The sequence below is a fragment of the Gopherus evgoodei genome, chromosome 2 (assembly GCF_007399415.2).
Source record: "Gopherus evgoodei ecotype Sinaloan lineage chromosome 2, rGopEvg1_v1.p, whole genome shotgun sequence".
NCBI lineage: Eukaryota > Metazoa > Chordata > Testudines > Testudinidae > Gopherus > Gopherus evgoodei.
In genome coordinates this window covers 47,794,332-47,818,845 of record NC_044323.1, presented here as the reverse complement: position 1 = coordinate 47,818,845, position 24,514 = coordinate 47,794,332, and the positions used below count along the sequence as shown (strand labels likewise).

Genomic DNA, 24,514 nt, shown 5'->3' with positions numbered 1-24,514 from the left:
AAGATGGTGGGTGTACTTATCAACTTTGATTAAATGCAGCAAATTGTTCTAGGTTAATTTAGTTAAATGAAACCTGCTTTAAATATATTAACAATAACTGGTTTATTAATACAGATTTTTGTCATAAAATGTATTTACATTTCAGAACCATTTGAATTTATTCTTACTGATAAAATTATTATAAGGTGTGGCTGTTTAGTATAATCTAATAAAAGCAAAATTCACAATGGGCAAAGGCAACTGTGATAACCAGAATTAATACATACATATAATCAGAAAAAGATTGATTTCTGGAGCTCAGTAATATATGTGGCACTTGAAGCTATTAATCTTAGAAAACCAGGCTCAGAATATCTGATGCAAGGAATAGAATGTTTGTTACTAATTGTTGTTCAGCAATGTTTTGTGAGCAAACATCATGCAATATGTTCGGCCTAAAAAAAAACTGAAAAAAGAAATCTTGCCTCAGTTGGGTGTTATCAGCAATGAGGGCTTGATACTGGCAGTGGGTTAAGAGGTAGTGCTACCATGTGGATGGGGATCCACAACAGTACTGAGCACACTGTGGTGATCTGCCAGTGCAGATCCCCAGCTGTCCCCAGAGCAGAGTTTTAAGCACACATGGCCACCATGTAACAGAGCTGGTCTACACACACCAAGTACTGGGGAGGGCAGAAGGGGCATGGTGATGGATGGAGTTGTGGCATGGTGCCATGCCTTGTGAAAAATGGGTGATCTAGATGGCAACAAGGGAGTTCAGAGTGGGGCCCCCCACCAAATTTCCCTGTGCCTATTAGCTGCAAGTCCCACAGACAGGGACTTATAGAGACCTGGCAGCTTCACCATGAGCACCATGGCCCCAAACACATGTAGCTCTGCTGGAGAAGAAGCATGTCTGAAGGCTGGCCAGCCTGTGGTGGCTCCACTTTAGCCAGCTGGAGGACATGGATTCCCTTTTGCTTATATTATACTGTTCTTTAAAATAGTGGATATATTTTAGAAAGCTCAAGAGGTTATTTATGATAGTAAATATAACTCACTTTTAACACACAGTAATACAGTAAATATTGAGATATTTGACATTGAGCCTGTCTTTATATATTTATAATGGGAATGAACACAAAGTTTGGAAGATGCCAAAGAACAGAGTTATTAAATCAAAGATAGCAAACTGGAAACAGCAAATTTCAAGCATATCCTGTTTAGCGAATGCTTAAAAGAAAAAGGTTCACTAAAATTTGTTTCAAAAGACCATGCATCTTGAAACTAAATATTACATGAGCAGATCTGCTCTTTTTACACTCTTCCATAGCACCTATCAGAAAGGTATGTTGATATTCATTATCAAATAAACTCTATGCTTGGGGGTCTACATTCTTTGGGGCAGACCCTCAGCTGGCTACAATCTATTCAGTGTAGTTATGACAATTTATGAGCTGAGGGTCACCTCTTTAAATATAAAGTGGAGTTTATTTTAAGTTTGGTGAAAATGGCATTACATCCTAATGAATCTCAAATTATCAAGGAGATAATTAGAAAAAAAGTCTTTTAGTATCTGACACTTTTTTTTATCCTTTTTGTGAATGCACTTAATGAGAAATAGCTTAAGTCTAGGATGACTATAGAAGATGAAATAATAATATAAAAAACCCAGGAAAATCTTCAGCATACTAAGCATTTAATAATTTATGACATCAGTCTGGGAGTTGCAGATATTTTGTCCAGCCCTCTCACCATATTTTGCAGCCTGGCTCATGGGAATGACGATTGAGGACTCAATGAGCAAGTTCATTTTCATCCCCTGATAGCTTAGGACAAATTCACATTCTTCTCCAGATTCAGGCAGTTGTAGAAGGTTTTTTGGTGATTTATAATTATGCCAACCTTCTGAAATGCTACTTGACACAATGTTTTTCAAAGCTTACCCCTGAAAAGGGCACTGATTGGGTCTCATTTTGATTACCATCAAAGCTGTTTTTCATGAGAACAAGTGTTAGTTCTCTAAAACAAGGGCTCCCACAATTGTAAATCCTGCAGCTGCACAATTTGAGTAAAACATGGAAGGATCCAGGTGTGCATAATGTGAATTTGTGTGAATTGCATATCATCCCCAGCCAACTCCATTCTTGTGTTGTGTGTGCACAGGGGTGGCTCTAGCTTTTTTGCCGCCCCAAGCATGGCAGGCAGGCTGCCTTCACTGGCTTGCCTGCGGGAGGTCCATGGTCCCGCGGATTCGGTGTACCTGCTGCCGAATTGCTGCCAAATCTGCGGGACCGGCGGACCTCCTGCAGGCAAGCTGCCAAAGGCTGCCTGACTGCTGCCCTCGCAGGTACCAGCAGGGTGCCCCCCAGGGCTTGCCGTCCCAGGCACACTCTTAGAGCGCTGGTGCCTGGAGCCGCCGCTGTGTGTGCAATCTGATTTTTCTAATGTTTGGGAAAATCTTCATTGGGGTTTCACACATTAAAAGCAGTTGTTTCTAAAAGAGTTCAAGTTTATAATTTCAATGGAGAAATAAAAATTGATTGGAATTTTATCTGAGTCTCTTTTTATGTTTGTTGTGAATGATCCTAGTATGTATAAACTTGTAAAATTCTAGTCTGACAGAATGTGAATCTTCTTCACTTATGGGAAGATGAGGTGTCACACCAATGTATTACGTTATTGTTTAGATTAGTGCCATATATAAAACTAAGCAATTTTATATCACACACATAGGACCTGATTTTAAAATTGGGCTCCCATTTTGAACCTGCAAATAATGGCAAATAAAAATGATGGTATGTCTATTTTTATCTGAATACCTGGTTTGCTATACCTGCAAAATTGTACGTGAAAAATGTGAGGGTAGATGGAGACTCCTTTAAAATTTAACTTCTGAAATTTACCTTGAGCAACAAAAAGAAATAAAAATTCACATTATGTCTGTGTCAAATATAACTGTATATACATAGTTCATATACACTTTTGATAGTAATATGTCTTTTTAGAACATGAGATGTAATCAGAAGACAGAAGCACTCAATTTTTGTAGTAAATATTACATATTTTAAAAAATGTCACTGACATTTTTATTTTACCCTTGATGTGTGGTGTGATTAATATAATTCATTCTACCCTCAATTTGTGCACAGAACTACCATAGATGTCCGTGGGAGTCTTGCATGCAGAACAGTGGAAGAATATTGCCCTATGTTCTGAGGCTATTGATAGTGTACAAATACAGAATAACAAAGAACAAGGAAAAATTACAATAAGGTATAATAATGAAGTTCTTGCTTGCATACGAACAGCCTTCATCAGGATGTATTTGACTAAATATTCATATTTAATTACTTTACAAACAAGTTATTAAGCCTGTATAGGCTACTTTGTTCCTTCTGTTCCTTATTTTTGTTGTTAAAAATATGGGGGAAATTTGATTATACACTCATATGTTTTTATTGATATATGGAATATCACAAATAAACAAGTTTCCAAAAATCCTCATTGGCTTCTTCATTATCTATCATTATTATTATAATAAAAGTAAGTATGTGGTTAGAATTTGAAATATTAAAAACTGTCTAATTTTGTTTACTGGAATCTTGTACAGGACTTGGAGGATACATAATGGGCAAAGAGAGGATTTGTTTTGTATTGTATTCTTAAACCCACACAATCTTTTAAAAACTTATTAACAGGTATCTAATGCTTGTTGCTTTCCTTTCCCTAGAAATGAAAATTTCCATAGTAATGCATGCTGTATTGTCTAGAGCATGTCTCACTTTTTACTTTTCTGTCTCTTATCTTTCCTTCTGCTTTTCAGTGTACACGATTCTCTCTAAGGTGCACTCTGATCGGAATGTCTATCCTTCTGCTGGAGTTCTTTTTGTTCATGTTTTGGAGAGAGAATACTTTAAGGGGGAGTTTCCTCCTTATCCAAAGCCTGGTATGGGATGCTTAGATCTTCCGTGTTATAGAAAAATATCATTTTTACTTTTAAATTCAAGTTCTCAAATGTATCTAGAATACTTTGTGGTACAGTATTGAACATATATCACTTCAACACTTTTAACTTTGGTTGACTCTTCTATACTGGTAAAGTAAGTGGATAATTTCAAGAAGTTTTAAATCTTAAGGCTTATGAACTACAGGTATGCATTGCAATGCATGTTGAGAAGCCCAGTTGTGGACTTTGAAATGTTCAGTAATGCATCTTATGAATCTAAAATTAGAATCTGGCACTTTTCTTTGCTATACCATTAAATATGTATCAGAGGGGTAGCCGTGTTAGTCTGGATCTGTAAAAGCAGCAAAGAATCCTGTGGCACCTTATAGACTAACAGACGTTTTGGAGCATGAGCTTTCGTGGGTGAATACCCACTTCGTCAGATGCAGCATGCATCTGCATCTGACGAAGTGGGTATTCACTCACGAAAGCTCATGCTCCAAAACGTCTGTTAGTCTATAAGGTGCCACAGGACTCTTTGCTGCTTTTATTAAATATGTAGTTGTACAAGCTTAATTTTAATTTTAAAAAGACTGAGTCATATGGTGACTTTTGTAAAAAATGCCCCATTTGAGATTGTATCAGTTTCTTACAAAATAAATAGTGATATTAGCAATTTGTGTCAAAAAGCATCTTATACATTTTATAAAATTACTTTAAATGCACAAGGAACGTTTAAAATAGAAATTTTAAATGTCTTTAGCATAGAGCAGTGATGATTATTTTCTTTCAAAGAAAAAGAAAGCTTCCTTGGTTTTAATCCTGTTTTGTTTCTACATGCAGTTACTTTTTTAAATTGTAAAGCAGTATTTTGTCATAGAAAGGGCTATATTTTCATAAGAATAATGTTTTGACTTACACCCATGAAGTAAAACCAAAGGAAGATCATTAGCAAGATAGAAAACATAGGTTTGAATTCATCTAAAAAACTATATGAAGATAAAGGACATTTTCCCCCACTTTGCTTATAAATTATTTAGCTTCCTAGAAGCAAGTAAAATTGAAAAGTTCTACTTCATTGACAATCTTTTTAATTTTGATTTTGGAACATGGTGCCTTGAAACCATATTGGGGAAAAATAGCATTTGTTTGAATGTTATATGTTTAAAATATTCTTGAGAAAAAAATGACAATTTGTTTTTATTTTCTTTAATCTTCTTCTCTAAAGGTGGATATCTTGACAGACCCTTACTTTTGAGTTTGTGCTCCATGTGTGTGACTGCTGGAGCTACATAGTTTTACTGCGAGCCAATAATATGGTGAAATGTGCCTATCTCGTGCCCAATTTGTCCCCTCCTGAGATAGCAGCTTAGGGATGTAAATGGAAGGAATTTGAAAGTCCTTTCCTAATTGCAGATTGTCTCTAGAACATTGCTATCTCAGTTCCATGTCTGAGGCATGTTACACAGATGCTGTCTGAATCTCTCACTTGTACCATTGTGACCTCATGATCCACTGAAATTGCCCCACCTGTAGGCATCATGAGTACCACATTGATCATCAAGGCCCAACATTTGCAATATAGTCCTTGTTTAAAACTATTGTGTATGACAAATCTGCTGTGCCAGATACTTAGCATCATAGAGCCTTTCCTGGAGAAGTACTTTGAAACAAGCCACATCTCAGACTGCTGATCTATTAAAATTAACTTTGAGGAGCAAACTGTGAAATGGGGTAATTTATGATGAACCCGAGCGACTGTAGCACCCTGGTGACATTATTCCCAGAGAAGTGATGTTGGGAGGGCTTTTTGTGTTGCCATGGTAACATGTTTGACTGATGTCTTAGCATATTGCTATAGTATCGTGGTTGATTCTCAATTTCCCCATACACCCTGAGGTTTCAGTGATTTTTTGAATTTGGTTTGTGTTTAACTCTCCAATTAAAATGAAGACCATCCATCATCTGGGCTATGAAAGTCCAAATAAGAAGTCCAGATCATACACTTTCTTTGTCCACTCTCCCACTGTTTTTTCCTGGATCTCTCTTCTTGAGAGTCTGCACAATCTTTTTCTGATGTTTCTCATTCTAAGTTACAGATTCTCTTCCTGAATGTCTGTGCAAACTCCCACTCTATTCATGTAGTGAAGTGAATGGGAAGTTCTTCCTACTCTCTACTAGCAGCTGTACACTTGGGCTGAAAAGGAAACAAGTGCCTGGTTCAAACCCCAATCCCCCATGTTCCCTTCCCCGAGGCTTCTTCCTTCACTTGCTTCCACTTGTTCTTTGCCCTTCCCAACATCACTTAATAAAACAGTCTTAAACATCGAGCTTCCTCTTCTGGCACTTCTTCTCCAGCCATCCAGTTCTGTAAGCGGTACTTTTGATGGCCACTGCCTAGGGTCCTTCCAAGATACTTCCTGTCCACAGCTCCCTACTCATTATCTGCATCCTCCGGCTGTGCGAAAAAAGAGCTGCTTATTTACCCTATTCCCAACATCCCTTGCCTGGAGTTTCAAAGTTTCATTCACTTTAGGAACTACAGATCACAACATTCCTGGGGTCTGTGCGGAAATCAGGAGCAGGACAGTGTTAAATGAGGAGCCTACCATTAAAGGGCCAGCACACCATATTTATGTGTTATTTTACCAGTTAAAAATTATCTCAGAGAAATCTTGTTGTCCTCCTATATTTTTGGCTATCACAAATTTCTTAAAACAAAATCCTTTTCCTCTTCTGTCCTGTGGCACAAGCTTGTTGGCAGCGATTGCCTCTTTCCAATCTTCTGATCTAGGGGTAAATTTGGAAGAGTTTCTCTAAAGCAAATCTGTTGCTCAGTTGTCATTGAGGACCGGTGTGTCTTGACATGACCACACATGTTAAGGTTTGGAAAAAAAACAGTCTCCCTCTTACAGTAAGGTCCTCAGAGGTAGACATTGTCTCTAGAGCCTTTAAAAATTTAAAGGTTTTTGTTGCTTGGAAATACTGGGCTTTGGATTCTTTTGCTTCTGTTGGTAGGGAGGCTGGATGATTTGGTGTTCTGGGAAACACAGGCCCCTGTGAAGCCAGGACCTAGCAATTGGGGTCATTAGAGCACTAAGAAAGTACAAGCACACTCCACTCTGCTGTTGGCTATACATTTCAAATATGGGATTCCTGTCAATTACACATGCTGAGGCATAAACTCAGGAGTGTGGATCTCTCAAACTGCACTTTTTGATAATAAAAAATTACAGTTTTATTATTTCCCCATGGAACTGCAATGATGTGTTACAAAACATTATAATAATTGTGTTTATATGATAAAACTGAACTCAAAATTATTTAATGGAAACGTCAGAAACAAGGTGCATAAAGTTCATTTTTTGAAAACATTCTAATATTGTGTATCTTATCTAGGTGAGATAAGTAATGATCCTATAACATTTAACACCAACTTAATGGGTTACCCTGACAGACCTGGATGGCTACGCTATATTCAGAGGACACCATACAGTGATGGAGTGCTGTATGGATCACCAACTATAGAAAATGTGGGCAAACCAACCATCATTGAGGTACTTCCTTGAAAAGCATCAGAAGGTTTTATTTCATTTTAAAATCTTTATCACTTAATGTAAAATAGTGTGCAAAATAACTTCATAAACAATCAAATGAAGAACGTCTACATATTTAACTTTGCACTTCTCATTCCTAGAAATATACCACTTCTCTTTCCCTTCAATGCAGAAGAATACAGTTGTTAAATCAATAAACAGATTTTTTTATTTACTTTTTATCACTCAGTGGTAAATTATTCAGGTTTACTTTTGTAACTAACAACAAAACATTTTCCTATTCTAATCTCCTAATTACTAATGCTGACAAAAACCACTATTGTATCTACATCACTAATATGAATGTGATTCTAAAATTTTAAAAGTACTAATTATATAGTGAACAGCAGTTGAAAGACAAAAGCTGTATGATTCTCAGTCATGCCTTTGGTCCCACACCACAGATTAGGAAGTCAATGCGGCAACTTTGCAGCTCACAACATTATGAGAAAATTGCTAAATTAACTTGCCAGTTCCACCAGTTTTGCTTGGACAGCCATATATTTGTGTCAAACTCTTGATTAATCGCTTCTCTTGATTTTATTATTTTATTCTTCTTCTCCAAAGATAAAACTGTAAACACCAGCCTAGGTTCTGATCCTACAAACAGTTCCACACATGGTTAATTTTATGTACACGTGTGATGTTCCCTGGTGTTATCTGGACCGGTGATCTGCTAGGTCATCCCAATCCTTGACTCTGGGAGCCAGCCTTACCCTGCTCTGCTGTGAGAACCCCCACTCCTGGCCTGTTCATGCTCAGCCTCTGGCATGTAAGCTGCTTCTTGGATTGTGCAATCAAATAACACTAGCCAATATCTCCAGTCCCAGACACAACCCTGGGAACCTCCGTCTTGCAGTGTCAAGTTATGCCTGCTGGATGCTGCAAGCTTATATGAGTTCGTCAATTTAACAAAGAAATTGATGTGTACCAGGCTTGTTATCCCAAGGAGAGTCTCTGACATGCTTCAAACCAAATGCACTGCTTCAGGTAGAATAAACAAACAGATTTATTAACTATAAAAATAGATTTAAGTGATTATAAGTCAGAGCATAACAAATTGGATTTGGTAAAATGAAATAAAAGAAAAACTCATTCTAAGCTGATCTTAACACTTTCAATGCTCTTACAAACTTAGATGCTTCTCACCACAGCCTGGCTGGTTGCTCTTCAGCCAGGCTCTCCCCTTTGATCAGTGCTTCAGTTGGTTGGTGTGGTGTCTGTAGATGTAGGTGGAAGAGAGAGGAAGAGCATAGCAAATGTCTCTCCCTTTTCTCATGTTCTTCCCTCTTTGCTTTGCCCTTCTCACTTCAGAGTCAAGTGAGCATTACATCATCGCAGTCCCAAACTGGCCAAAGGAAGGGTGGGGTGAGTCACTCGCGAGTCCAACAGATCCTTTTGTTGCTGCCTAGGCCAGCATCCTTCATCCCTGTGAGGCTGGGCTGGGTTTGTCCCATACCTGCCCTGATGAGGTGTGAACTGCCTCTCTGCTCTTGGAGAGTTTTTGTCTGGGCTTATTTTAAGCCATGAGGATACATTTTCAGCCTTATATCTATGTACATAACATTTTAATCTATGATATTACTGTAACAACAGTGCTCTGTGCATCATGAGCCTTCTGAAGACACCCAACATGACAAACTTTGTATTGGATACCATACAATCATTTTACAAGGATAAACATGTGGGTGCTGGGTTAGTCCAATTGATTTCAGTGGCACTAATCACATGGATAACATTAACCATGTGCAGAACAGTCTGCAGGATCAGAACCCTGGAAAGAAACTATTTTTAAAATTGTTCTTTTTTAAATGGTTTCTGTTTCCAAACCTGCATCAAGATCTGCGAGGGCGGATTCTTGCTGCTGTATAAAATACCATTGAAGTCAGTGTGACTTTGCACAGCTACAAGAATCTTTGCACAGATGCATTAGCAAATCCCAGTATAGGACTAAAGATTCTACATGGGGACAGAAATATGCTAGTGATACCAATGCGTGATTTGGGCCTACATTTGACACATCAAAATGTAGATATATATTTTATATGGCTTAGGTTTAAAACAGGTTACTTGTTACCAAAGCTTAAGAACATATGAACAGCCATACTGGATCAGACCAAAGGTCCATCAAGCCCAGTATCCTGTCCTCCGACAGTGGCCAATGACAGGTGCCCCAAAGGGAATAAACAGACAGGTTATCATCAAGTGATCCATGCCCTGTCACCCAATCCCAGCTTCTGGGAAACGGAGGCTAGGGACATCATTCCTGCCCATCCTGGCTAGTAGCCATTGATGGACCTCTTTTCCATGAATCTATCTAGCTCCCTTTTGAACCCTGTTATAGTATTGGCCTTCACAGCACCCTCTGGCAAGGAGTTCTAGAGGTTGAAAGTGTGCTACGTGAAAAAATACTTGTTTGTTTTAAACCTGCTACCTATTAATTTCATTTGGTGGCCCCTTGTTCTTGTATTATGAGAAGGAGTAAATAACACTTCCTTATTTACTTTCTCACTCATATCCCCTATCATATCATACTTCTGTCCTATCATATCTTAGTCGCCTCTTTTCCAAACTGAAAAGTTCCAGTCTTATTAATCTCTCCTCATATGGAAGCCATTCTAGTCCCCTAATAATTTTTGTTGCCCTTTTCTGAACCTTTTCCAATTCCGATATATCTTTTTTGAAAAGGGGGAACCACATCTGCATGCAGTATTCAAGGTGTGGGCGTACCATGGATTTACATAGAGGCAATATGATATTTTCTGTCTTATCTATCCCTTTCTTGATGATTCCCATCATTGTATGTGTATACTTAGGATTATGTTTTCCAATGTGCATTACTTTGCATTTATCAACATTAAATTTCATCTGCCATTTTGTTACCCAGTCACCCAGTTTTGTGAGATCCTTTTGTAGCTCTTTGCAGTCTGTCTGGGACTTGACTATCTTGAGTAGTTTTGTATCATCTGCAAATTTTGCCACCTCACTGTTTACCCCCTTTTCCAGATTGTTTATGAATATGTTAAATAGGACTGAGCCCAGTACAGATTTTGTTTTATTTGATTACTCCCTAGTAAATAGGTGAATGGTTATTTGCATCTTTTATTGGAGTTTTAAATAGATAGTTTGTAATGTAGCTGTAATTAAGTGATTTATCTATGTTTTGGATTTATTGTTAAACTGAAATTACAAATAAAAAAAGGAAAGAGTGCCACTCTAAATATTAGTGCTTCAGTTATTGTTAGTTTTTCAGCAGATTTAATTTTGCAGTGCTAAATTAATTTGTTAAAAATCTCTCAAATTAGAGATTAATTTTCTGTTTTTATTAACATTTCTTTTACATAGAGTACACTATATTTTACAATTTAAGCTTTATTCTCTTCACTTACATTTTGCCTGTAATCAATATGTCAGACCACTATCCTCTCCTCATTCCAATCCCTTTCAAGACCCACTTTTACTGGGACACCTTCAAGGAGTCATTTATTGGTTTATTTTTAATTAATGTGCTCCACTATGTTATTCCTATCCTTTCCTGAGAGACTGCAGAATTTCATTCATGTATCCACTATCCTGCCTTCCACCTTCTGATATTTTGTTGCCTCCTTTTGTTGAATCATGTCAAGCTAGATTGTCAGATTTTTTGGGCAGGGACTATCTATTTCTATTTATGTTATGAGACACCTGTATTTTTGAGGGTAATGTGGGGGGAAGAAAGGAGAGGGAAAAATACACAATTTTGATAGACCATATTCCAAAATTTGTATGAGTTCCAGTCATGGTATAACTTTCCAACACAGTCAAAGAATAATCACTGGGGACTGTTTGGCCATCAGATGAATACCACAGGTCCTTCATGCATTTAAAAGGTACCTTTCTGTGTACTTGTACATAATTATATCAGACATATTTTTCCAAAAATAAGGAGCATATTCTCTGTATTTCCCAATAGCTTTCAACCCACCTAAAGATAAAGACTCTGGCATTCTTATTATTTGTATTGTGGTTGTGCATAAAAGCCCCAGTCATGGATCAAGGTCCCATTGTGCTAGGCACTACAAATATACAACTAAAAGATGGTCACCGTCCCAAAGACCTTACAATTTTTTTTGATATAAATATCACCAGTTAGCTTAGCTCCACCAGGAGCTAAGAATGAGTAGAAAGCTTACAGCCTTCAGGACAAAATGCAAAACCTATCTCTACTCTTTGACTTTATCATACTTAGGTCAATAAAAGAAGAAAAAAATACAGAAAAAACCCCAAACAAACTGCTCCCTCTTGTTCCTGAAATGGAGCTGAGAGAGAAAAGAATACAGGACTAGGGAAGGCCAACCACTTATATGTAAATACATTATCCATGTGGTATCTGAGAATATTGGTGCAACATAAATAACTAAGTAGATTAGTGTGAAAACCCCAGTAAGATGTCTTTATTTGATATAGTGCTCCATCAAAGCAGGTAGGCCTCCTCATTCATTTATCTTTCATATTTCTATATTTATAGTCCATAGAGTTTATTTTTTTAGTATTCAAAAATAAAAATAATTACTGTTTATACTTGTTCATAGCCCGTTCGTTTATAGGCCAACCCCCCAAGATGGATAAGTGAAAATAGCAAAAACCGTTATGACCCTTTCATAAGCCGACCCTATATTTCAGAGGTTGGAAAACTTTAGCTTCCAGCCTGTCAGGGTAAGCCACTACTGGACGGGTCCAGTTTGTTTACCTGCCGCCTCCACAGGTTTGCCGATCGCGGAAATGGTGAACTGCGGCCACAGGGAATTGAGGGGCTCCATGCTTGCGGACACTCCAGGTAAACAAAATGACAATGTATTAGATATTCAATTCAATGATTCCATAGAGCAGGGATTGGCAACCTTTGGCACGCGGCTCGCCAGGGTAAGCACCCTGGCACGCCGGGCTGGTTTGTTTGCCTGCCTGCCATGTCCGCAGGTTTGGCCGATTGCGGCACCCACTGGACGCAGTTCGCTGCTCCATGCCAATGGGGGCGGCGGGAAGCGGTGGTCAGCACATGTCTTGGCCCATGCCGCTTCCTGCAGCCCTTATTGGCCTGGAGCAGCGAACCACAGCCATTGGGAGCCGCAGTTGGCCGTACTTGTGGACGCGGCAGGTAAACAAACCAGCCCGGCCTGCCAGGATGCTTACCCTGGTGAGCTGCATGCCAAAGTTTGCCGATCCCTGCCATAGAGTTTAAAATCATCAAATTTCGGTGTAGATCCGTTTATAAGATAACCCCCAATCTTTGATGCGTCACTTTTTTACCAAAAATATTTGGCTTATGAATGAGTCTATACAGTACATATATTAGTGAATATTTTTAATTTAAGAAAAACAACACTTCATAGAATATCAGGGTTGGAAGGTCATTTAGTCCAACCCCCTGCTCAAAGCAGGACCAATCCCCAGACAGATTTTTTGCCCCAGATCCCTAAGTGGCCCCCTCAAGGATGGAACTCATAGCCCTGGGTTTAGGAGGCCAATGCTCAAACCACTGAGCTATCCCTCCCCCCAATTTCTTTGCTGAATTTATTAATTTTGGTTTTCACGTTTGTACTACCATTTTGGTGTCATCTGTTTTTATTCTAGATTACTGCTTATAACAGGCGCACCTTTGAGACTGCAAGACATAACTTGATTATTAATATAATGTCAGCAGAAGGTATGTACAGAAGAGATTTTGCAGTGCTCTAGATTGGATAAGTGGTACATTGTTAAAATTACATGATTTTTAAGATGACAATACTGTCAAACATTAAGCAGTGTTTCAACTAAAAGCATGAGTGGTGAGGAGGAGGTAGGGGAAGCTTCCCTGTCCTGATTCATCTTGTTTGTTATTTTTTGCTCAACCATTTTTACCAGGGCTGATTTATGCCCAGTTCTTAAAAATTCTTTTGAAGGGTCAGCTTTTTTGCTTTTGGAACCAAATTGTACCAAACTGTATATTTTCTACACCTAAACCACATACAAGGGATATATCTCTTCAAAGTATTTGTTTTGAAACCAATAGTAGTGAGAGCTGTATTTGAGAAGTGCATCAAGCCTTTGAAGTTAAAGGATAAAGAAACATGCAGGGATGTCAGCATTAGTTTGCATTTTATTGGTTAGTGAAAGATATATCTAACTGGAAGATTAGACTTTTAAAGTATAGAATGAAAAACTTTTTGCAAAGTTAGGGACACTGGGTCAAATTAAGAAGTGACATAATCAAGTACTGCTCCATTGAGGTAAATTGAGTTTTACAATTTTGTCATCAGCAATAGTGGATCTTGGATTTTGAAATGGAGGCAGGGAGGCCCAATATGCTTTTTTAATGTCTTTATGAAAGTCAATGAATTTCATAATATCAAACACTTTATACAAGCAGTGACCTTCAAGATTCAGGTTGCCTTGCAAAACAGCTAGTTGCATGTTCTATCAACTGTCATTGAAAAAAATCCTCCAAATAAATAGAATGAGCTAAATTCTAATTTGATTTGTATTGGTGAAAATCTTGAGCAGTTCTGAAGTCTATGGAACTGCTCCAGACCTACGGTGTTGTTAAGTCCAGAATCTGGTTCACTGGGCCACATTCAGCAGAAATGTAGATGATAGTGCAGGTTAGTCAAAAAAGGAGCATAAGTGGTAAAGAAATGTAATTTGCATTGATTTGGTATTCAATTGGTAGGCAAAACAAGTGTTATACACAAAAGAGATTGTCACAAGTGTAGCACATAACAGAATGTTTTATGATAAGCTAAAGGGCTGCATTCTCTTTCAGACTTTTCCTGTTATATACTCTAGTCAGCACCCCCTGCAAATAAAAATCCTTACCTACTGCTGCTTTTTCTGGGAGCAGCTTCTCTTTTAGTTTATTATGTAAACACATTGGATATATTCTCTCCTATTCCACATACAGAACTCCTGTTCTTGTCACTGGCAGTGTAATACTTACATTGAGTAGAGAATATGTCCCATTATCAGAAAAAAAAATGGGTGCCACAAAGCAGTAGTGGTTTTTTTCTTTTTCCTTTTCAGATTGTCATAGGGACCATTTTGGCCTCAATCCAGCAATGCATTTAAGCACATACTTAATTTTATGCACATAGTTTCATTAACTATGGAACTGCTCATATGCTTAACTTTAAGCGTGTGCATAAGTGCATTGCTGAATCAGAGCTGTAATGCTCATGGCCCTGCAATACCAAGCCTTCATCCCCTAGATTTTAAAGGCAACACATAGGCTTTTAACTTTGATATTTGCATGTACTACTAATTTTATTGCTAAATCCCTACAACATATAGAGGCCAATAGCTGATGTATCACCAGAGGAAGAAAATCCCTCCAAATGCATTTAGGTAATTGTGAAATGATTCACTACAGTTAAATCATAATGCTGAATGTGTGACGATCACTTCCACAGTTATAGACAGATGTCATAAAAACTCAGAAAGAAAACTGGTATGTAATCACAAAGCATCTATCTATTCTAAAAGTAGCAAAAGAAACAAGGAAAAATGTCAGGGAACAATTTTTTGCATACATTTTTTCTCCTCAAATTTTCTCCAATGTGAACTTTGCTTTCATCTTCATAATATTGCTATGTTGATTTGTACAATATACCCTATTATGCTTAACTAATAACATCTGTTGTATAATAAAAGATTGTGAAAGTCCCGTTTTACTAAATTTAAAATCTAGTGCAAAACAATAAATAACCAAGTGAAAAAATCAAATAGCATCTCCAAGAAGAGTGTAAAGGATTTAAAAATGAAGTATCTTGATATTCATTTACGAAAACCTGTGTCCTTCAATACAGTTTGTAAACAGATTGCAGTATGTAATAATGTAAGTAAAATATTCAATATCTATAAAATCAGAAAACAAGATATAAATACATGTAATTTGAGTTAATGAGACCCATAAAATGAAAATTCCTCTGGGTTTTCTTTAATATTTGAAAGAAGGCTTTTTAATTTTATCAGCGTTCTGACCACTACTCCTGGCATCCTCTGAGATCTTTTAGAATATCTATCTATGGGGAAAAAGTGAAATGTGCATATTGAATTTGAGTGTGCACAGGATGCAAATGCACAGTACCACAAAAATAGGTGCACATAAAACTGCAGCACTCAGGTGCAGCAGACAATGTTCTGTGGTAACTTTTACATTTAAAAAAGTAGATGTTTCAGGTTAACCAAGTTGCAAACAAGTCACAGTTCACAACTGAAAACAATACAAATCACCTTAAAAATACCAACACCACTGATCTGTCTTAAAATTAGAGCTGGGCAAACTTTTTCAGGCAAATCGAATTTTCACTGAAAAATCTGTGTAGGTCAACCTGAATCTATGAATTTGACACTAATAATTTTGACCATTCACAAAACAACCAGAGGAGGAGGAGGTGAAGGTTATGGTGGTGATGCTGCTGCATCTGCTACTGCGCTTATAATATTTAGCTCAGTGGTTAGGGCACTCACCTGGGATATGGGAGATAGAGGTTTGAATTCCTGCTATGAAATACACCTGATACAGAATTACTCAATCAACTGAAAAGTCAGAAAAAAATCAGATTTGGTTTGACCAAACTGATTTTTTTTCAACATATATTTCAGAACTGTCATCCAACTGAAAAATCAGTTATTTGCCCAGCTCTCTATAAAATTTAGCAGACCATTCTAATTGTGAGTGTGGACAGTTTGTGCATTTTGAATTTACTTATTACTTAGACAGAAGGAAACTAAAGTGAGACCTACAGTATAGTCTGTCATCACCTTCAGTTTGAACATGGAGTTGTGGCCTATTGCATTTATAGGTTCCAGCCTACAATATTTTATCTTGAATGAATCATCTTATGCCACTCAAGTTAGTGTATGAAGCAATTCAGGCTGGGACTTGTAGTTGTTGCAGGCCACTCCTCTTTGCCCAAGAGTATGGTAGCTGCAATTTTCTTCATTTAATGCAGATTAGATGTTGTCTTCAGGGGGCAGATCCTGTGCAGATGTAAATTGTCATAGCTTAATTTAAGTCACAGCACTATTATAATTTACACCAGCTGAGGATCAGCCCTTAGGTTATTTGCAGGTTGCCAATAGCTCCATCAACAGGGCAAAGCTTGAGTGCTGCTTTAAAAAATAGTTGGTACTATTATAAATAAACATAGTTTGATAATTAAACAAGAGTGGCCAGATCAGAATATAACTTGGTATTATAAAAGGATTTTAGGAAGGTGTCTCCTCAGTCTTCTTTAATAAGTCAGTAGTGCAGTACTCAACCACTATTTTAGATCTTTTGTAATAAAGACATAACTCTTTTCCTTCACAACTAGATTTTCCTTTACCATATCAAGCGGAGTTCTTCATAAAGAACATGAATGTAGAAGAAATGTTAGCAAGTGAGGTTCTCGGAGATTTTCTTGGAGCAGTGAAAAATGTGTGGCAACCAGAGCGTTTGAATGCTATAAACATCACCTCAGCTCTAGACAGGGGAGGCAGAGTTCCACTTCCTATTAATGATATGAAAGAGGGGTAAGCACATGTGTATATATATCTAATCTGTTTATAAGTCTTTAGCACTCAAAATAAGTGTCACTCAAGTGTTTAATGTTCCTTTCAGGCATTCAAGATTTTTTGGAAGTTACTTTGTAAAGAACAAACTTTTGGAAATTGTTATTAGATATTAAAAATACATACGTGCCCCGAGGCCCCAGATGAGGGGATCAAGGTCTTCTGATGTTAGGTGCTGGGAATTTACAATCAAAGAAACATTAACAGTTTTCCCTGCTTACAAAACAGGTGGAAGGAAATAAGACTCTCTTAATCTACAATTCCAGCCTTATATCCCTGTAACTGCAGAGCCTAATTTTGATTCATGACTCTGAAGTTCTACAACATAGACCTCACAAAACTTAAAATTAGCTCAGCTACATTCTGTTCCAAACATCACAGGGACATTTAAAGCTACATCTTCCAATACTATAGCTCTTAAATTTAGAGTTCACTGATAAATATTGCTTGTGAATGGGGCTCATTCCTTTGCATTAGATGTTTTAGGAAAGTTTTTTTTAAAAAAACATACACAGAAGAACTTACAGGAGAAATACGCCTTGAGCAAAATTTTCCTTTTTTAATGTTTTTTGACTGAGAGGCTTCTTGAAGTCTGTCACTACAGTTGAACAACCGCTAAAGAAAATCTGGCAGCTTCCTCATCCTGTGTTAGCCACACCAGTGTATATAAGATGCTACATAGAGTTTCATCTGTGGTGTTTTTGAGCATTGCTCAGACTGTGCTCTGTGTACTCCCTGGCAAACTAAACCTAAATTCTGCTTCAGGGTCCCTGGATTCTGTGACTTTCTGGTGCAGCAGATTATATTCTGTAACAGTTTCATTTATTCATTTCAATTGAGATAAGTATGAAAATGAATAATAGTATCAGTACAGTAGCCCTTGTTTTATTTACTTTGACACTAAAATCAGTTTGTTTTGTCCCACACTCTGCTTTCAGTATGTTGTAAAAATTTGTATTGACAGTGCATAACTGTCTTGTGGAATTTGTTGAGAGAAGCTGGATGTTTTGGCAAGTTGGCATCAATAATAAATGAATAAATTGCAGTTGTAATTTAAAGCATTTTCAAATACCTTTTACAGTTTACACATAAAATGCTATGAATTTTCAAGAATGCTATGCTGAGAAAAATTTTCTCTTACATGAAATGGAACTGTTTTAACAGAACTTCCTGAAGTACTTTATCAATGATTTATTGCTGTTTTTACCTCAAAATTTTGAACTTTGAGCTTTGTAACTTTTTTTTTAATGAAAATGGACTATTGCTAGTTATAATCACACAGTACACTCAAGCTGTAGTAGGAATGTAATAAGTAGCTAGAGAAATAATTTGGTCCCAGTTCATTGGGCCTACACTGGAAAAAGTGATGTCATAGCCTATAAAACACAACTAGCTGTTTTAGAAATGAACTATTGTGATCATTGAAATGCAGAGGACTAGACTGTGTTCGTTAAATATTTATTTATTAATGGATAGCCTGATAACACTTTGTCACACATCTTTTTCTGCAGTGTCTATGTTATGGTTGGTGCAGATGTTCCATTCTCCTCATGCTTACGAGAAGTGGAAAATCCACAAAATCAGCTGAGATGCAGCCAAGAAATGGAACCTGTAATAACTTGTGATAAAAAATTTCGTACTCAGTTCAGTATTGACTGGTGTAAAATCTCTTTGGTGAGTCACTTTGTGATAAGATAAGAAGTGATGTGTTTGTAAATGCACTACTTAGAGCTGAACATAGTGTGCCCAAGTATTTTGCAAGCCTCACCAAACAACTCTGCCAAATGCACCTCACTTGTGACTGATCAGACATAACTCTTCCTTCAGGAGAGACTGCTAGAATGTGGAGGGACTTTGCTATGTGGCTAGAAGTGTATTATAGTGCAGGCAATACTAAAACCGCCAAATTCAATTTCCTTTGTGGTGACTTAGGTAGGATTTGAACCCATAAATGAATGCCTGGTTCATTAATTCACTGCACTAAGATGCCTAGGTCTAATTCATTAACCTAAAAAAAAAATTTGACATCAGTTTCTGACATACTGAGTTGAGTAATTTAGCAATGTTTATCCTTGAATCACCTTGATTGATCATTCGTGTTGTTCTAGCCATTTGTTCAGTCACTTGCTGGCTAGGCTGTCAGGGGCACTGGACGCCCAATCAGCATCGTGCACTGCAGCCCAGAACCCCTGAGCTCAAGCAATCTGCCAGTCTCCACCTCCCAGTTATCTGAGATTACAGGCATGCACCACCACACCCGGTTGCAATGTTTATAAATTGTTAAAAACTTCTTCTGAACATAAACATCTAACATTAAATAAGAGGCGGAAAATGAAAATAAGATGAAATACTGGAGCCAAATGAAATTGGAAAATTTTCCTCAGGTTTATCAAGTAAAGGAGAAATATTAAGGAAAAAATAGGACTGCTGTTTGCCAGGGAATGAGAATAATTCTGATAAGGGCTGAATTTTTAAAATGATTAGTTTTTCTCAGTTTTAAACAAAAAGCAAAGAAATTGAGGAATGGGAAGAATGTAATACAAACAACGTTAAACAAAGATGGTTAGGGAATGTTCAGTAAAACCCGTATCTCAGTAGGGCCAAATGAGATGTATGCAGAAATTTTAAAAGAGCTATCAGAGTAAGCTGAATCACCTGGTAATACTTAACACATTGCATTTCTTATCTTCATTGCATTTACAAATATTAATTTATCTTTACATGCTCTTCAGAGGTATGTTAATAAGCATTATCCCCATTTCACAAATGAGGAAACTGAAGAAAAGAGGTGAAATGTCTTACCAGAATTTTTTGGAGAGGTTATCAGAGTGGGGATTTTAGAACGTAAACATTCCTAATTACGTGTCCATGTGCAGTCCAGTAGATCACCCATCCTGTCTTTCAATACATTTTGAATCAGAAAAGTTGCCTAAAAACTGTAAAAATGACTATTATTGCAAAAGGAGGATCCATAAGCTATCCACTGTTTCTGGTGTTAATTGCTGAAAAAATTAGCATAAATTAGGGATGTCTGTAGAAAGATGTCGGCCTGATGAGTTGCTGACACAGGGTAGTGAACCAGAAGTGAACCTGTGTGTCACAACATTGTCTAATACCTTCCATTATAGAGATTCTTGCAATCTTTTAAAAGAAGCTCTGACACCTCCATTGTTTGCAGCAGGCCTTTGAAATTCTGCAGGGACAAAGTCATGAGGCTATATATGTGCCTTTTGCTTGTTGAATGAAACTTTGTTCAGGTTTGAAAGTTTTAAAGTTAATAACTCAGTCATTTCCCTTCTGTTCCTTGCACTGCTCAGGAATTTTTTGGCAGCCTGCCACAATAATAACTGAACATGAAAATTCTAAGGCCAGCACCACCTCATCACACAGTGTACTGAGAACATCTGGTAGCTGCCAGAGCAGCTCCCATAGCAGCAAGTGGAGTGAAGAAGGAAGTGGATTCAGACTTCCCTCTGTCTGACCACACACCTCCCAGCATTGAGCACATACCTCCACCCATCTGCCTCCCTCCAGAGCTCCAAATGGGGGTGGCATTCCCAAAAGTTTGGGAGAGGGCTAGGCTTCCTGTAACCACTCCTTCCCAACCCAGCTCACGGTCCCAGTACATTTCCTTCTCCCTAGAATAAAAAAGTGTTCTGCTCAGTGCTGAAGGTTCAGGGTTCAAACACTGATGAAGATGCATGAGGGGAGGGGTATTACAGTTGCATGAAGTAGAATTTGTATTTTGCTTTTTTCCTTTTAAAAAAGAAACCTAGGAAATTATATTAAGAAAAACCTATATTAAAACAACATGTATATTGCAAAGTCAAGTATTCAAGTGAGGTTTTTGTGCATTATGATAAAAATATTTAAACACTCATACTATTTTTTCCACTTGACCTGTTTCACACAACACACAGATTGGCTGCACGAGGAGGCAGAATTAAAATTTCATAGGAAGCCATAAATCTGGCATTTTCTAATGTTTAAGTGCTTGACTTTACAATCTAAATAATGTTCTTTTAGCAGTTATTGAGGTGTTTTTTAATGTAACTATAAATAAGTTGTTGTTTGGGTTTCAATCAATTATAAATTGTAAAGCTGCATCAGAAGCAAATTTAACTTATTCAAATTAAATTGAAAATGCCCAGTTCTTCTGCACCTGTGGCAAGCAGACATGTGGGTCCAATTTTCAAGACTACACCTTTGCCCTCTTAAAATATGGCTCAGGACAGTTTACTGTACCACTCTTTACTCTTTGGACAGAGTGGTCTGTCTCCCTCCACTGGTCCTGGACTCATTGCAGTGGTGGACACTCCTAGAGAATGTTTGTCATGGAGTTTCCTTCATCTGGCCCTTATCAACCAGGTCTGTTGTCACAGATGTCTCCCTGATGGACTGGGAAGCATATCTGGGGTTGCTGCATGTTCAAGGTCTGTGTTCAGAGCAGGAGTCCTCACTGCATATCAACTTACCAGAGTTTCTGACCATCTATGGTGCATGTCACGCTTTTCTGAACTGTATCAAGGGCTCAGTGGTTCATTCACATACTTACAATAACACCGCAGTGTATTATGTGAACAGGCAAAGGGGAGCAAACTCCAGGATGCTCTGCTAAGGGGCAGTCAGGTTGTGGCAGTTCTTCATCGAGGAGAGTATCACTCTGATTGCTGACCTCTTGCCCAGGGTCCAGAATCATCTCACAGACCATCTCAGCAGGAATTTTTCCCTGAGTCACGAGTGGTCTCTGAAGACTAGTGTGCTCTGGGCCATCTTTGCAGCTTAGGGCATTCCGATGATCAACCTTTTTGTTACAAGCAACATCAGGAAATGTCATCTGTTCTGCTCTCAAGAGGGCCTCAGACTGGACTCCCTGTCTGATATCATCCGTCTTGGCTGCACTTAGCATGTCTATATGCTTTTCCCCCAATCCCAGTCATCCCACAGGTCATTCTCAAGCTGAAGGCAGATCGGGGCAAGCTCATTCTGATTGTCCCAGTGTGACTGAGGCAGTGCTGTTTTGCTGGTGTTCTAGCACTGTCAGTTCAGCCTCCCATATCCTGTCCTCTCTATCCAAACCTACCCACGCAGAATCATGGTCACACTTTAAATCCCATGCTCAGCTCCTTGCATCTCGTGGTATGTCTGCTTCATGGCTAACTAAGGAGGAATTGTGGTGTTCCATGGCTGTTCAAAAGGTCCTACTCAATGGTAGAAAGCCCTCTACCAAATGACCTATTCATAGAGCCTTGCAAATCTGCAGATATCTGCTTTGCATCCATAGATGTGGATGTCTGTGGATCATTTTTGCGGATCGCAGATTGGATGTGGATGCAAATTTTGTATCCATGCAGGGCTCCACCTATTCGGCAAAATGGAATCAGTTTTCGGTGTGGTTGTTTGCCTGCAATGTTTAACCAATGCTGCCTTCTATTCAGGACAACTTTGAGTACTTGCTGCACTGTTAGTCATTGGGCCTTGTGTGTAGCTCATGGAGAGTATATCAGGCTGCAATATCAGCGTTTTGTCTCCCTATTCAAGGAAGATCCGTCTTCTCCAGTGCCACAGTAGCAAGATTCTTAAAAGGACTTTTTTATCTCCATCCTCCGGTCTGAGAGCTGATTCCTCTGTGGCACCTTAACACAGTCCTAGTGGTTTTAATGGGACCTTCGTTTGAGCCCCTGGTATCTTGTCCCTTTCCGCGTTTGTTTCAGAAGACTGTATTCCTGTTAGTGATAACATCTGCAAGGAGAGTCTGAGAGTTTCGGGTTCTGATGGCAGAACCTTCATGCATGCAGTTCTCTACAGATAAAGTGACTTTACAACCACACCCTGAAAATTTTGTCTAAAGGGATTTCTTGGTTTCATTTGAACCAGGTGGTGTATTTACCAGTGTTCTTTCTTAAGCCATATTCATCTCCAGAGGAGCAGCACGTTCATACATTAGATGTCAGGTGATGTTTAGCCTTCTGTCTTGAGAGGACTAAACAAGTTTCATGCTTTGCCTCAGCTATGTGTGTTATATGCAGATCATATGAAGGTGCAAGAGGTCTCTTCACAGACTCTCTCTGAATGGATATCCTCCTGTATCAAGGCTGCATATGAAATGGCTTCAGTGGGTGAGAGCGCAAGCTGCGTCAATAGCGTTCCTCAGTGAAGTCCCAACCTTGGACATTTGCAGGGTTGCTACATGGTCATCCATACATACATTGATGAACCGTTATGCCATTACGGCATCTTCCAGGGTGGATGCAAGCTTTGGTAGAGGGCAGTCCTGCAATCCTTGTTTAGGTGGACTCGAAGCCGTGCCTCCTGGGGTGGGTACTGCTTGTGAATCACCTACGCAGAATATACAGCTGCATCTACTTGAAGAAGAACAAACAGTTACTTTCTGTAAATATGGTTCTTCAAAATGTGATGCAGACGTGTACCCCATGACTGATTCTCTGTCCCCACTGCATTGGAGTCTAGTCTTTGGGCACTTGGTGCCAAGGATCTGAGGGGGATCAGGGCAGTGCTGCCTCATATAGCCTGGGGAGGGACCATGAGTGTGAATACCACCCCTCTATGGGTAGTGCTAGAGACAATTCTCTGGCTCCAGTGCACTGGGTGCACACACACCTAAGTGGAATACCTGGCTCCATCACATCTCAAAGAACCAGTTACTGCAAGTAACCATTTCTTGTCCTCTGAGATGGATCTGTACATCCCCGGCAAGCACATACTACTGAATGCAGTGGATAGTGCTAGTGGCAGAGAGGCAGGAGCAGACTACGCCCTCCTCATGGTCATGATTCCATTCAGTACTGTATCCAGCTCACTTCCTTTGAACACCAACTAGGGGGCAAAGAAGCAGGTAGAAGAGACTTCCTACAACCTTTTCCCAGTCATTCATAACTCATTCATGCAAAGAGGGCAGGGTTTACTTTTTAGTATTTAAGAAATGTGCTTAATATAGAAATGTATTTGTTAAGAAATAAATCAATAGCCAATAATCAGATTATTGTAATACAAAAGTAGGTCTTTTGAATTTATTTTATCAAATAACAAAAATTAGTGTTGTTTGGTAAAATAAATTCAAAGGACGTATTTTTATATTACTATAATCTGATATTTGCTATTGATCTATTTCTTAATAAATACATTTTTATATATAAATAAAATAATGCAGAATGAGAATGAGTTAGTCAAAGTGTTACTTACAATATACCTTACCTGAAGATCAGCATAATTTCTTTAATTCGGTGAAACCAAAACTTTGAATAGATCCTCTAACTTCATTTATGTGACTGATCAAAAATGTCTATCTTGTGCTATGGCAATGTTTAGAATGAGTCTTCAAATGTGCTTTTGAAATATCTATTTTTTAGTGATGTCATGGATTCTTTGGAGCTAGATGGTCTTCTAGTCAACAATTTTT

General features: G+C 38.3%; 1 protein-coding gene across 12 annotated transcripts in view; it reads left to right on the top strand.

The window, feature by feature from the left end:
• SGCE (sarcoglycan epsilon) overlaps positions 1-24,514 on the top strand; it is a 72,166-nt gene that overhangs the window by 12,695 nt on the left and 34,957 nt on the right. For 8 of the 12 annotated variants that reach the window (XM_030550601.1, XM_030550600.1, XM_030550602.1 and 5 more), the window contains exons 2-6: positions 3,806-3,928; positions 7,328-7,485; positions 13,135-13,207; positions 16,857-17,055; positions 18,606-18,768. In XM_030550601.1, the coding sequence (XP_030406461.1) occupies positions 3,806-3,928; positions 7,328-7,485; positions 13,135-13,207; positions 16,857-17,055; positions 18,606-18,768 (716 nt within the window). Of the gene's footprint in view, positions 1-3,131; positions 3,256-3,805; positions 3,929-7,327; positions 7,486-13,134; positions 13,208-16,856; positions 17,056-18,605; positions 18,769-24,514 lie in introns of all 12 variants that reach the window. The other 4 variants (XM_030550603.1, XM_030550604.1, XM_030550605.1 and 1 more) reach the window with 3 other exon arrangements.